Source organism: Cebus imitator, unplaced genomic scaffold, assembly GCF_001604975.1.
Source record: "Cebus imitator isolate Cc_AM_T3 unplaced genomic scaffold, Cebus_imitator-1.0 Scaffold435, whole genome shotgun sequence".
Classification (NCBI taxonomy): Eukaryota; Metazoa; Chordata; class Mammalia; order Primates; family Cebidae; genus Cebus; species Cebus imitator.
The window spans coordinates 496,885-511,839 of record NW_016107750.1 but is presented as its reverse complement, the minus strand read 5'-3'; the positions used below and the strand labels follow the sequence as shown (position 1 = coordinate 511,839).

The window sequence follows — 14,955 nt, the reverse complement described above, 5'->3', positions numbered from 1 at the left end:
AAAAAAAAAAAAGGTTTTATTGTCATCAAAGATACGCATGTACAGCAGGTCCTCAAATGATGTCATTGTAATGCTGATAAGAAAACAGTTCCCAGCGGGGTTATTGTCTGTGGAGTTTGCATGTTCTCCGTGTCTGCCCGGGGTTTCCTCCGGGTTCTCGGGTTTTCTCCACATCCCAAAGGTGTGCATGTTAGATTCACTGGCATATCTACATTGTCTCAGTATGAGTGAGTGTGGGTGTGTGTGTTTACTCTGCAATGAGACGGTAACCTGGTCAGGGTCACTTTCTACCTTACGCCCTGAGCTGCCAGAGATACTCTGAACAGTAGAAACCCTGATCTGGAATAAGTGGGTTGGAAAATGAATGAGTGAATACAAATTATTTTTATTTATTTATTTACTGTAGAGATGGGATGTCACTATGTTGGCTAGGTTGGTCTTGAACTCCTGACCTCAGGTGATCTTCCCACCTTGGCCTCTGAAAGTGCTGGGATTACAGGAGTGAGCCACCACACCAGGCCTTAAATTACTATTAAATAAAAATCTGTAGCCGGGCACAGTGGCTCACGCCCGTAATCCTAGCACTCTGGGAGGCCGAGGTGGGTGGATCACCTGAGGTCAGGAGTTCAAGACCAGCCTGGCCATCATGGTGAAACCCCATCTTTTAAAAAAAAAAATCTGTAACGCCTACAGTCACCATACAGATGCACAATAAACCACGTGGTCCCAAAGTACTTGGTGAACTGCCATATTGGTGTTTGTTTTTGAATTGTGTGATGGCAGGAGGTGCTCCTGACAGCTTTGGCTTTACAGAGATTTATTCTTTGACTTAACCCACCACTGTCACTCGCCGACTCACCAAAATTTGGGTAAATTGTATCTTTTTTTTTTTTTTTTTTTTTTAGACAGAGTCTTGCTCTGTTGCCAGGCGCTAGGCTAGACTGCAGTGGTGTAATCTCAGCTCACTGCAGTCTCCGCCACCTGGGTTCAAGCAATTGTCCTGCCTTAGCCTTCCAAGTAGCTGGGACTACAGGTGCACACCACCATGCCCAGCTAATTTTTTGTATTTATTAGTAGAGACGGGGTTTCACCATGTTGACCAGGATGGTCTCAATCTTTTGACCTTGTGATCCACCCGCCTCGGCCTCCCAAAGTGCTGGGATTACAGGCGTGAGCCACCGTGCCTGGCCTCTTACTTGTTCTTATTAATATTTCTTATATATATGTAGCTCACTGTATTCATACTGCTATAAAGAACTATCTGAGACTAATTTTAAAAGGAAAGAGGTTTAATTGACTCACAGTTCTGCATTTCTGGGGAGGCCTCAGGAAACTTAAAATCACGGCTGAAGGCAAAGGAGAAGCAGGCACCTTCTTTACAGGGCAGCAGGACGAAAGTGAGGGCAAGTAGGGGAAATGCCAGAGGCTTATAAAACGTCAGATCTCATGAGACTCGCTACCATGAGAACAGCATGGGGAACTTGCTCCCATCATCCAGTTACCTCCACCTGGGTCCGCCCTGGATATGTGGGGATGATGAGGATCACAATTCAAGATGAGATTCTGGGTGGGGCCACAGCCAAACCATATCACTCATGTTTACTTCTATATTTAATATTAGAAATGTTTTGGGTTTTTAGAAGTTTGATGATCATTTTTTGACCATACGTAGCTTTTGTTTATGTTAGCCTATGGCAAAATTGGTTTTGTGATAGTTTCCAAGAACCTATGGATGACATTAACTCAGGACTTTCTATGCGTAGTGTGAAGTTTTATAAGACTTAAACAGCCAGCTGCCTTTTGCCCCTCCTCTCCTCATTCATGATTCCCCCAACCCAGGTGGGAATCTTTCCCGCTTCCTACCTTTCCAGTGGTAGCCTTTGATTTTGACTCTATATTTTATAAAGATAGGAGAAATTTCCTGTACTGTTTTGTCTTGATTTTTAAGACTTAAACATTATCTAATGAATTTCTACAATGGAAGATGAGAATTTAGCTCTCATAACAACTACACACTTAACTGCCACCTCCAGCACACATTTCTTTTTAGCCTTCTATTGTAATTATATAATAGTTTTTGTCATCTGTAAATTTTAAAATCTGAGTAATGACGCCTTCAATTGTTATAAATTTTTGCATTTTTGTTGATTTTTACATCATTGGGCTCTTTTTTCTTTTGAGATGGAGTCTCGCTTTGTTGCAGGGGCTGGAGTGCAGTGGCATGATCTCAGCTCACTGCAACCTCCACCTCCCAGGTTTAAGCAATTCTCCTGCCTCAGCCTCCCGAGTAGCTGGGATTACAGGTGCCTGCCACTACACTCAGCTAATTTTTTATATTTTTAGTAGAGATGGGGTTTCACCATGTTGACCAGGCTGGAGTTGAACTCCCAACCTCGTGATTCACCCACCTCGGCCTCCCAAAGTACTGGGATTACGGGTATGAATCACTGTGCTCAGCCCCTCATTGGGCTTTTTATTTCCCCTCTTCACCTTCCCTATCCTTGCTGTGGGCTCTTTTTATTCATTTTTTAAAATTAGGGTGTTATTTATATAGAGTAAAATTAATACCTTTCAGTGTACAGTTTTGTGAGTTTGACAGGCTGTAGTTATGTACACCACCATGATCAACATACAGAACAGTTCCATAACTTCACAAAATTCCTGGCTGGATGAAGTGGGTCACGCCTGTAATCCCAACACTTGTGGGAGGCTGAGGTGGGCGGATCACCTGAGGTCAGGAATTTGAGAGCAGCCTGGCCAACATGGTGAAACCCCGTCTCTACTAAAAATATAAAAATTAGCTGGATGTGGTGGCGTGCGCCTGTAATCTCAGCTATTCAGGAGGCTGAGGCAGGAGAATCACTTGAACCCGGAAAGTGGAGATTACAGTGAGCCGAGATCTTGGCATTGCACTTCAGCCTGGGCAATAGAGTGCGACTTCATCTCAAAACAAAAAACAAAAACAATCCTTCATAGTCACCTGTAGTCAACCCTTCGTCCTACTCCCAGGCCCTGGCAATCAGTGAACAGCTTTCTGTTCCTGTAGTTTTGCCTCTGTAAGATTGTCATATAAATGGCAACATACTAGCCTTTTCAGTGTGGTTTCTTTTACTTAGAACAAGGCATTTGAGATTCGTCTAGTTGTGTATATCAGTAATTTGTTCCTTTTATTGTTTTTTGTTTTGAGATAAAGTCTCACTCGGTCACCAGGCACCAGACTGGAGTGCAGTGGCACAATCTCAGTTTACTGCAACCTCTGCCTCCCGGGTTCAAGCGGTTCTCCTGCCTCAGTCTCCCAAGTAGCTCTGACTACAGGCACGTGCCACCATGCCCAGCTAACTTTTGTATTTTAGTAGAGATGGGGTTTCACTGTTTTGGCCGGGATGGTCTTGATCTCTTGACCTCATGATCCACCCACCTCGGCCTCCCAAAGTGCTGGGATTACAAGCGTGAGCCACCGCGCCTGGCCCCCTTTTAGTGTTGAGTGGTGGTTCATTGTATGGATGTACCAGAACATTTGGACAGTTTCTAGTTTGGGGCGATTATAAATAAAATCACTATTAATATTCACATACAAGTTTTGTGTGAACATAGATTTTGCCTACACATGGGTAAATAGCAGTGGAATTTGGGTCATATGGTAAGTGTAAGTTTAATTTTGTAGAAACTCAAAACTTTTTCTAAGTGGCTGTCTCAGCAGCAGTAACCAAGACACTCCAGTTGTTCTATATCCTCTTCAGCATTTGTTACTTTTGAAAGCCATTCTAAAAGGCAGATTTGAAATTTTAGTAGGTCAATATTGAAGGTTTATGTTATTAAAACTGTGTAAACAAACCAGGCGTAATAGTTCATGACTATAATTCCAGTACTTTGGGAGGCCAAGGCAGGAGGATCACTTGAGCTCTGGAGTTCAAGACCAGCCTGTTCAACATAGACTCTATATAAAAACAAAACAAAACAAAAACAGAAAAAAATTAGGTCAGGTACAGTGGTTTATGCTTATAATCCCAGCTTCTTGAGAGATCAACAGGGGAGGATTGTTTGAGCCCAGGAGTTCGAGACCTGTCTGGACAACATTGGGAGACCGTGTCGCTTTAAAAAAAAAAAAAAAAAAAATGCTGGGTGTGGTAATTAGCTGGATGCCCTGTAATCTCAGCTACTAGAGGCTGAGGTGGAAGGGTCACTTACTTGAGCACAGGATGTGGAGGCCACAGTGAACCGTGATCATGCCACCGCACTCCAGTCTGGGCAACAGAGCAAGACCCTGTCTCAAAACAAACAAAAAATGTAAGCAGTAGTCCCATTTGAATCATGATTTTGGTTTTTCTTCTTTTTAATTTCTTTCGTTTTCACTGCATCTATTATATAATTAATTCATCCAAGTTTTCTGCCAGAAATAGAAATATCTTTGAATACGTTTAGACAGATCAGGCCATTTATCCATATGATCATTTTCATGGAGACATATCTCAGAGAGCCCTCCATCTCATCTCCTGATTCTAAGTAGACAGGGTGCCCTTGAGGTCTGCTGCCCAGCTGTCCTCCTGAGCTCTCCATTCACTCTTATGCTGGGGGCGCTTCCCTGCTTGTTATGCTGGGTCCTATGTTATCTTTTATTTCCTCTTAATTTTAGTGGAGTACAGCCTCCAGTTGCTTCCTGAGGGGTAGTCTTGAGACACTTTTGTATCCGAAAAGGTCTTAATTCATACTTGCATAGCATTTGGCTAGGTATAGAATTCTAGATTGGAAATATTTTCTCAGATTTTGAAGATCCTCATTATCTTATAGCTTCAAAGGTTGGTGTTGGAAAGTTCAATGAACATTGAATTCCTAAAGCTCAGACTTTTTGTTGATAACTCTGGAAGTTTAGGTTCTACTCTTTGTCCTCCATGTTCTGCAATTTATTGACAACAAAATCTGAGCTGGATCCCCTTCATCCATTGTCGTGAACACTTGGTGTTTCTTTCTCTGAGAAATTGTCTTGACAAAAAAGAAACTTATTTGAATCTCTCCCTGTCCCCTAGTCTGTTTTCTCTGCTGCCTCTTTCAGAAACATCCAAACAACAATTTAGCTGTTGGAGCTCCTGATCTCTTCTCTCTAAAAAAATATATATATGTGTGTGTGTGTGTGTGTGTGTGTGTTTGGATTTTCATTCCTATTACTTTCTTTTCTTTTTTTTTTTTTTTCTTTTTTTAAAGATGGGGTTTCACCATGTTGCCCAGGCTGGTCTCGAACTAGTGAGCTCAGGCAATCCACGCACCTCAGCCTCCCAAAGTGCTAGGATTACAGGCGTGAGCCACCGCGCCCGACTTTTATTTTCTATTTTTAAGGCAGAGTCTCTGTTGCCCAGGCTAGAGTACAGTGGCACAATCATAGCTCACTGCAGCCTCATACCCCCAGACTCAAGTGATCCTCCCACCTCAGCCTCCCAAGCAGCTGGAACTACAGGCGTGTACCACCACACCTGGCTAGTATTTTAATTTTTTGTAGAGACAGGGTCTTCTTTTTTTTTTTTTTTTTTTTTTTTTTTGAGACGGAGTTTCACTCATGTTGTTACCCAGGCTGGAGTGCAATGGCGCGATCTCGGCTCACCGCAACCTCCGCCTCCTGGGTTCAGGCAATTCTCCTGCCTCAGCCTCCTGAGTAGCTGGGATTACAGGCACGTGCCACCATGCCCAGCTAATTTTTTGTATTTTTAGTAGAGACGGGGTTTCACCATGTTGACCAGGATGGTCTCGATCTCTTGACCTCGTGATCCACCTGCCTCGGCCTCCCAAAGTGCTGGGATTACAGGCTTGAGCCACCGCGCCCGGCCGAGACAGGGTCTTCTTATGTTGCTCAGGCTGGTCTTGAATTCCTAGACTCAAGCAACCCTCCTGCCTTAGCCTCCCAAAATGCTGGGATTACAGGCATGAGTTACTGTACCGAGACTATATTTTTATCAATAATTAGTGGTGGTGAGGGTGTGAACATTTTATTTTAGAACCTCCTGTTCCTATTTCATGAATATAAAGTTTTATCTTTCTAAAGATACCAATTATAGATTTTTTTTTATTTTTTGAGAGTGTTTCACTCTTAATGCCCAGGCTGGAGTGCAGTGGTGCAATCTTGGTTCACTGCAACCTCCGCCTCCCAGGTTCAAGTGATTCTCCAGCCTCAGCCTCCCAAGTACCTGGGATTACAGGTGTCTGCCACCACACCCAGCTAATTTTTATATTTTTAATAGAGACGGGGTTTCTCCATGTTGGCCAGACTGGTCTCGAACTCTTGACCTCGGGTGGTCCACCAGCCTCGGCCTCCCAAAGTGCTGGGATTATAGGAGTGAACTACCATGCTTGGCCCAATTACAGATTTTTTAAGTTTAGGTTTTGACAGTAGATCTCACCTCAGCCTTTCTCTCTCTGTGTCACGCAGCCCACAGGGGAGACTGTAAGGTCAGTGTGGGGGCTAATGAATAAATGCTACATGGTGCCCACTGAGGTGGGTAAGGGCTAGGCACTTCTCTTCCCCTGGAGTGGGGTGGCTGTGCTGGGTACCCTTGGCAGACACGGTAAGGGGGACTGCACCTGGAGAGGGTGGGCCAGTTGGGGAAGGACTGCTCAGCACTCGTAACTGTGTGTCACCCCTCGCACTTCTCTCTGCAGAGACACAGGAGGGGGAAGAAGCCAGCCTCTGAGGTAAGGCTTCCCCTGGAAGGCCCTGGGCTGGGGCTCTCTCCTGTCAGAGCTCAGTTACACACAGGGCGAGGAGTCCTGGGGTAGTGGCGGGCCCCCTCCAGGAAATTCACAAGGTTACCACAGCTCAGCTGAAAAGGTAGAACTTCCCAGAACTGTGGCACCCTAGTGTGAGAACATGAGGAGGATGAGATGTTCTGACGGTGTTTTTTTTGAGATGGAGTTTTGCTCTTGTTGCCCAGGCTGGAGTGCAATGGTGTGATCTCGTCAAACTGCAACCTCCGCCACCTGGGTTCAAGCAGTTCTCCTGTCCAGCCCTCCCAAGCAGCTGGGATTGCAGGTACGCGCCACCACGCCTGGCTAAGTTTTTTGTATTTTTAGTAGAGGTGGGGTTTCTCCATGTTGGTCAGGGTGGTCTCAAACTCCTGACCTCAGGTGATCCACCCACCTGAGCCTCCCACAGTGCTGGGATTACAGGTGTGAACCACTGTACTTGGCTTCTGAGGCCTATCTGCCCATAGTCCACCCTCTTATTTCTCTTGCAGCTCATGACCCCCAGGGGGCCTGGAGGACTGAATGATGTTGCTCCCCAAGGAGGAGGCTGCCATCTTGTCTCAGGAGAGAGAGCAGGTGAAGTCCCCATGGGAGGAAGCATCTAGCCCCATTCCTGCTGAGCAAGAGGTGGCAGGGACCCCAGGCTGGGAGGTAAGGACAGCCTGAGGCTTCAGCTGGAACATCTCCAGCATGAGTCCAACTGAGCAGGCAGAGAGGCACTGCTGGAGGCTGGCTCAACCCCAAGACGAGCAGGCCAAGCTGCCATTTTAGGTGAGCGAGGACATCTGTGCAGAGCTGAGACACAACAGCCATGTGTGAACAGACTGGGTCTCATCCTGGCCTCCCCTGACTTCATGTGGACAGAGCCTGTTTCCCTGTCTGTGCAGCACAGAACCTGTCTGATCTCATTGCTAGGTCCCTCTTCTTCCTGCCAGGAAAATAAACAGGTTCCAAAGGAAGTTGCTGCGTCTCCAGCTGGTAAGACCGTGGGCCCAATGTACTAATCTCAGTGACTGCTAGGGTCACGGAGCCCCCAGCCCTTTCCCACCTTCCTGACCTGGGGAGGGGAGGGAAGCAGCCTAGGAGTCAGGTGTCTTGACCTTCCCAGGAGCCTCCCTGGGTTGGCAGGAACTCCAGGCCACTCCCCTGAGCCAGCTGCATCCTGTCCTTTCACCACAGCTGCCTGGACCTCCTGGGGCTCTCAGAGGGAGGGTTGCTCCCAGCAGGGGACTTAGAAGGCTGCTGGTTTCTACTTTGTAGAGGCCTCTGAAGAGGACAGTAATGAGTAAAGGCCCTGGGACTGGGTCCCATGCTTGTGACAGAGCTGGTTCTCGGCCTCCGACAGCCCCAAGACTCAACTGCAAAGAAAAAGTTTCCAGAAAATCCAAGAGCTGCTGCTGCTGCTGCAGGCTCAGCTGCCACCTTTCAGGGCCTCCATCTTCAGACAGACCCAGTCTGGCCTCATCCACATTCTGTGTCCCACAGCTGCAGGAACAGCACCTCCTGCCACCAAGCCCTGCCACCACAGCGGACTGTCCCTGGAGTGGCCCAAGGGGGCCCTGGCCAGCCTTCTGACTCAGTGCCAGGGGACAGACCAATGTCCCTCTTGTGCCGACAGCTGGGCCGCACCCTGGCTTGAGGGCATTTACAGAAATGCTGGCAGGAACCACCGTCTATGGTCCTTTGGCAAAGGAGGCCTCGGGTGGCTTCTCAGAGTGTCTGGTTCTCTGCTCCGGGCTGTTCCCTAAAAAGGTGTGCCCAGCCCAGCCAGTTGTGCTGAGGACAGATGGGGAGAGTGGTTCCTACCTTCTGTGGGGGCTTCGGCTCCAAATCAACAAGGGCCAAAGCCCCAGAAGGCACAGCAGAAAGACAGGACTCAGGGCACCTGAAGCAGCCTTCTCACTGGCAGAAGGAAACAGAAGCCCAGGGTAGGGGGGGGCAGGCCCAGGGTCACACTGGGTAGTGGCAGAGCCAGGACTAGGGTCAGAGTCTCTAACTCTCAGCCACCCACGCGACCACCTCCTCTGTTCACCCCAGTGCCTCATGGGTCCAAGGTTGCCCCCTGTTCCTAGGACAGGCCTGTTGCCCACAGGGCTCATGTATGGCCCTGCCTGACCCAGCCACCGGGAGGATGGCCCTAAGGTCGGAGCCCAGACAAGCGTCCTCCTCAAGCTCCAGCCTGGTCCTGAGTGGAAATTTGTCACTGTTCAGGCGTCTCGACAGCAGCATCCTTGAGGACCTGGAGAGGTGGCCAGTCCTGTGGTGAGGTGACGGAGGCTGAGGGTGATGGCTCAGTCTTGGGCTTCCATGGGTCCTTCCCAGGAATGTTCTGGCAGCTGCCGACTGAACCCTGGGAAGTAACCCCGGCACAGAGCTCCCTGACTCTCCATGATTCGTCTTTTATTTTGTGGCGTCGTATACGAAGGGAGGTCACTGTTGTGATGGCGCTGGTGGGACTGCTGCCCCGATGTAGGGTAGACTGAGTCGGGCCCGAACTGTGGGCCTCCAGGCTGAGTACTGCCCTCTCCACCACACCCAGGGCTGACCGACACCTCTAGTCAGCCCATTCTGGCCCCTTCCCTAGATGCTGGGACAATGTACAGTTTGTGTCACCAATCTGGGCAGTCAGAGATGGGTCAGTGGGGGACATGGGATAGGGGCAAGGCCAGCTGACACATGCTGAATCTCTACACAGCCCTGTCTCAAACACGGCCCGGCCAGGCCAGGCGCTGGGGAAAGCAGGAAGGAGGCAGGGGTGGGGCTGCTCTTGAGAGGCTGTGAGGCCCATCACAAAGCCTGGCAGGGGACCCAGGTTGGAACTACTACATTGCTTTATTGCACATCAGGGCCCCTGGCTAGGGAGCAGGCTGAGGACTAGCTACCCTATTCTAGCGGGGCACAGCACAAAGCTCATAAGGGGAAGGGGTCACCAGGAAAGCAAAGACACCATGAGTGCTGGGCCGGGGCTGTCCGGCGGGCACAGAGAAGCTGAAGTGCTGCAGCAGGCAGGTGAAGAAGAGGAAGAGCTCCATGCGGGCCAGGGGCTCCCCGAGGCATGCGCGGCGGCCTGTGGGTAGGGGAGGGGCCTCAGTGAGCATGGGTCCTGGGCGATACCCCTGCAAGACTCCACAGAAGGGCAGGGAGCCGGGCACCCCATAGGCACCTGCTGAGAAAGGCAGGAAGGCCTCTGGCTTCACAAAGTGGCCCTGGGCATCCAGGAAGTGTTCAGGGTGGAAGCGGAAGGGCTTTTCCCAGATGGCCTCATCCTTCAGCACTGATGACAGGCTGGCGAAGATCGCTGTCCCCTGAGTAGGAGAGGCAGGGTGAGAGTAAGGACTGGGCTCTAGGATGCTGGGACCCCTGCCACTAAACACATGGGGGACACACACTGCCTGGCACACAGCTGGACTCTACTAGTCCTGCGCCTGAGAAGCTCCTGGGCAGCCTCTCCAACCCTATAATAGGCCCCAGTCACACCTCTTAGGGGCGCCCACGCTGCCCCCTCTCCCTAGGAGCGTTGGGTCCCCCAACATTCTGGCAGGTCCTGGTCTGTATTCGCCACTAGACTGGGCTCTGGATGGACAGGCCGGCCCTGACTCTGCTCTGTACCCCACACACAGGCTGGACAGTTAGTGTGGTGGCATTAAGGACTGGCAGACCAGGGTTCCCAGACTGGGCCCACCTGGCAGTGGCCATGCTGGGGCACCCACCAGGGGCTGGTGCTGAGCTGGGTGAGGAGGACCCCAGGCCTACCTTAGGGATGAGGAAGCCCTGCACTTCAATGTCTCGGGATGTCATGTGGGGCATATTCATGGGGATGATGTCCCCAAAGCGCTGCACCTCGTGAATCACAGCAGTGGTGTAGGGCATGCGAACCTGGTCGCCCATCTCTGGTCGCCGCGCCTGCCCTATCACGTCGTCAATCTCCTGTTGGACACGGCCTGGACAGACATGTGTCCCCACAATGGGTCAGCACCCAGGGGACTGGCCCTGACGCCCTCCTTCCTGCCTCCTGTATTAGAGGAGGTCAGGCTTACAGGAGCCTGGCCAAGCCTGTGCTTGGAGCCCTTGGTGTCCCAGCTAAGCTCAGGGTACTCGCCTGTACCCTTCCTCCCTCGCTCCCTGCACTGGGTCCCAGCTGGGCTCACGCTGCACATCTGGGTGAAGGATCATGAGCAGAAGGCCCCAGGCCAGCGTGATCGAGGTGGTCACCATCCCAGCAGAGAACAGATCAGCTACCACTAGGCGCAGGTTTTCATCATTGAAGCTGCTCTCGGGGTTCCCCTTGGCCTGAGCAGGGCCAAGAGGGTACTCAGGAGACAGGTCAACCCAGGTGCTGCTCACTGGGTGATGCACCAGCCCCAGCTTTTGCCTGGCCACTCCTCATTGCTCTCTGGACCCTCAACCCACCACCCCTGCACCCCACCCTGGCAGCCGCTCCCACCTTCTCCATCTCTGCCAGGAAGGTTTCAGTCAGGTCTTGGGGTGGCTGGGCTGGGTCCCAGGTCATCCTGTGCTCGTTCAGCAGCTCATCCAGCTGGGCCAGGAAAGCCTTTTGGGAGCGTAACGCCTTGCCAGCCAGCCCGGGGATGCGCAGGAGGACAGGGATGGCATTCAGCACCTGCACCAGACACAGAACAGGGTCTGGATTCCTCCTACACTCTGCCTTCACCTGGACCAGTCTCAGGCCCCAGCCCTCTCCAGGGAAGACCCAGCGCCTGCCTGTCCCCACCACTGACCTCCCAAGTACCAGCCTCCATGCTCTCTCCTTACCTTGGGCTGGTAGAGGAGAAACCTAAAATCAAATTCTCTAATGTGGACAGGAGGCACAGGGTCCTTGGCCTCTCTTGGTGCCCCCCAATCTGGAACCCCTGACCCGCGCCCACCTCTCCCACGACCGTGTCTGAGATTTCCGCCCCTCCTCCAGGTCCTTCCTCTTGCAGTGGGTTTTCTTGGATTGTCCTTTCCCAAGCCCCTCTATGCAAACCCTGCTCCTTGGAAGCCCACTGCAGCCCGGGAATCTCTCAGGAGCTCACCCTGCAGACGCCCCCACGGTCCCTGGCTCCGCACCTCACGTAGGAAGCCGGACTCCTCCGCCAGTCCCTCCATTGTTAGGTCCAGCAGCCTGAGGAGGCGAGGGTCGTCATACTCAAAGCGGCGCCTGCAGGTGAGGGAGGCGATCACGTTGCTCACCGCTTTGTCCAGGAGGCCGCGGGGTGGAAAGGGGCGTCCTGGGGGCAGGAGATGTGGAGCAGGGCTCACTTTTCCCGTTCCCCACCTTCCCAGTTCCTGCCTTGCGTCCCTCTGCCCATCACCCACCGGAGTGGTCTGCGAAGGCAGCACAGAGGCAGGCGGCCTCCTCGGTCACCCACTGCTCCAGAGACTTCTTGCCCAGGCCCAAGTTGCGTAAGGTGGACACGGAGAAGCGCCTCTGCTCGCGCCAGGCGGGGCCGTAGCGTGCCAGGAACACCCCTGGGGACCAGAGGGACATGTGAGCGTGGGCGTGAAGGCCTTGGCCCTGCCCTGCACCGCCTACTCCAACCTTGCACTCCGTTTAGTCTCCCGCACTGCCTTGCCCCGTCCAGCTGGGCACAGGATCTGCTCTGCTTACCCACCTTGCTTGCCTGCACTCCCCTGCATGGGGCAGGGCTTGACTCCCTACTTGGCTCTGCCTACCCTGACCGCCTTTCCACTCAGGGAAGATCCCGCCGGCCTGGCCCCACCCGCACTGAGCCCGCAGTACATCGGCCCCCCAGACACCCACTTCAGCTGGGAAAGGCGCCAGCCCCGCCCACCTGGCTCCAGGCGGTTCTGGCAGTGGCCCCGCCCACACGCTCGCACCTCCCCAGATCAGGTGGTGTCCCCGCTGTCCCCAGCCCACTCGCTGGCCTTTCTGTGTTTCACATCCACAACCCCGAGCCCTCTCGGCCCAGCTCGGCCTACAGTTACCACCCACCCAAGTCCCGTGGAAACGCAGTCTGCGTCCCCACCGCCACTTGCCTTGGGAGCGCGGCCCGTAGCCCAGGACCTGGTAGATGGGCACAGGCGGCCGATCGGCGGTGTCCTCGCCGCGGGTCACCAGCGCCTCACGCACGGCCTCCAGCCCGTTGAGTACGACCACCGGTGTCCAGGCCAGCTGCAGGCTGAACACGTCCCCAAAGCGGCGCCGCAGCTGCAAAGGGAGGGTCAGGGCCTTCGTGAAGCCAGGGTCTCCCCAGACTGCAGGTCCTAGTCCCAAGTGAACCTTGGGCCAAGCTTGGGGCTACCAGGAGTGAGCAGGTGGAAGAAGGAGACCCAGTCTCCTGATCCTAGGGCAGAGATGGGGGGGTCACAACTTCTATAACAGAGGAACTCAGTTTAGATATCACCTGAGTATGACCTTGCAAGAGTCACCGAAATTACAGATAGGCCCCAGTTAGCATCCCATTTCACAGATGATGGTCCATGCCGGTGAGCAGTGAGGCCAGGGAATGCAGAGTGCAAAAGGCTCGTACCGGGTCACTGCACCCCCTTCATCCTTGAATCCTGATTTAAACGGCACTCAGGACCCTGACTCCTCTCCTACTCCCAAGGCCTTTCCTTCCAGTGTCAGCAGAGGGGACTTTGTGCTCGAGTCTATGTTTCTCAGCGGGCTTGTACAACCACTGCAAAGTCCAGCCCCACCTGCAGGCCCTTGCCCTGCTCTTCCTTGGCATTTGGAAACTCTAATCCTTCAGGCTGTGTACAAATACCCTCCCCCAGGAAGTCCCCCAAACCTACTTCCCCTTCGCAGCCTGGCTTCTGGTCCAGCCTGCAGTTTCACCCACCACCCGTGTTTGCTGCTGGTAGGGGGTGCTCAGGACCTCTGCCGCCCTCCAGGACCTCCTCCCTCACCTGGTTGAAGCTGTTTGGTGTGTTCTGGAAGTCCACATGCAGCAGGTTGCCCAGCCCGGGCAGTGGCATAGGGCCAGGCGGGTAGCGTGCAGCCCAGCGTTGGCGACGGTGCATCAGGTCCACCAGGAGCAGGAAGATGGCCACTGTCAGGGCCAGGGGCACCAGTGCATCCAGCCCCATGGCTGCCTTGCTGCCCACTGAGCTCTCTGGACACACTTGGCACCCCCACCCCACCAGGCACAGAGGACCAGACAGGACACTCTCAGCACACCGAGTGTGTGACTGTTCCCTTATAAAGGGAGCTGATGATGGCCTTTGCCCTCTGCTGTGAGCCAATCTACTGTGTTGACTGTGCTGCCAGTGGGTTCAGGGTCAGGCCAGGGCAGGTAGGGGCCGCACCAAAGGTCCTTGTCCCAGCTGTTTACCCAGGGTAGGGTGGTAGAGGAGAAGTCACTCCCTTTCCCAACTCTCCAAGCCCTCACAGGCTTCTGGGATAACCAGGGTCTCAGTGGATCCTGCCATCCGCCTCCCTGCTAGGCTCACGTGCCCTTTTGTGGTCACAACCCCTCCTCCAGAACATAATCTTGCCCTTTCCTCACCCCACCTGCCCGTTCCAGAGTGGCCTTCACCACCCTTGTCTGTCACTGGCACTCACCTGGGGCCTTGGGAGTTCATGATGATCAGAGGCGCACGGGCCTGGTCTCTTCACTTCACCCTGCACTCTTGACATGCATAGACGCTATGCACACGCCTGATGCTGCACACACCTCTTCTACACTCCCAGACTCTTGTCCCCTTGTTCACATGTGCAGGGACATATTCACATACCCACAAAACCACCCACACACAGACAATGCTCACATGCACAGACTCACACTCAGAGCACATGCATTCTCTCACACCACATACACACACACCCCCTCAGCACCAAGTAGCCTGCTTCTCAGCCATGCCTGACCTCTCCTGTCCAGAGGCTGCTCCCAGTAAAGCTCAAGGCTGTCACCTGGCTCCCAGCCCAGCCCACATTCCTGGACTCCAGCCTGGCCACGACCTCTTGCTTGCAACAGGGCTGTTCCCAGAATTCCCAGTTGGTATCCTGAAGGCCCTTGCCCCAGCCTCTGACAACATCCTCCAGTGGCTTCCTGAGGGCCGCTGTCCTCCACTGCTTTCTGGCCTCCATGTCTCTCAATAGAAATCTGGTGGTAACATACACAAAAAATTACCCGGTCGTGGTGGCACGCACCTGTAGTCCCACCTACTTGGGAGGCAGAGGCAGAAGAATCACTTGAACCCAGGAGGCAGAGGTTGCGGTGAGCCAAGATCGGGCCATTGCACTCCAGTCTGGGCAACAAG

The 14,955-nt window shown here is 52.8% G+C and overlaps 1 protein-coding gene and 1 long non-coding RNA gene across 2 annotated transcripts; one reads left to right on the top strand and one right to left on the bottom strand.

Moving 5' to 3' along the window:
- Positions 1-6,268: 6,268 nt before the first annotated feature.
- On the top strand, positions 6,269-8,004 carry LOC119468463. The gene is made up of 3 exons (XR_005197147.1): positions 6,269-6,678; positions 7,221-7,707; positions 7,990-8,004. It is a non-coding gene; the product is annotated as an uncharacterized LOC119468463 (long non-coding RNA).
- Positions 8,005-9,542: 1,538 nt separating this feature from the next.
- On the bottom strand, positions 9,543-14,852 carry CYP2D6 (cytochrome P450 family 2 subfamily D member 6). Its single transcript, XM_017510291.2, has 9 exons — positions 13,603-14,852; positions 12,730-12,901; positions 12,049-12,201; positions 11,800-11,960; positions 11,174-11,350; positions 10,878-11,019; positions 10,483-10,670; positions 9,893-10,034; positions 9,543-9,796 (listed from the first exon to the last, which is right to left on the bottom strand). Exons 1-9 carry the CDS (start codon positions 13,780-13,782, stop codon positions 9,618-9,620), a joined length of 1,494 nt encoding a protein of 497 aa, XP_017365780.1. The 5' UTR covers positions 13,783-14,852; the 3' UTR covers positions 9,543-9,617.
- Positions 14,853-14,955: the final 103 nt, after the last annotated feature.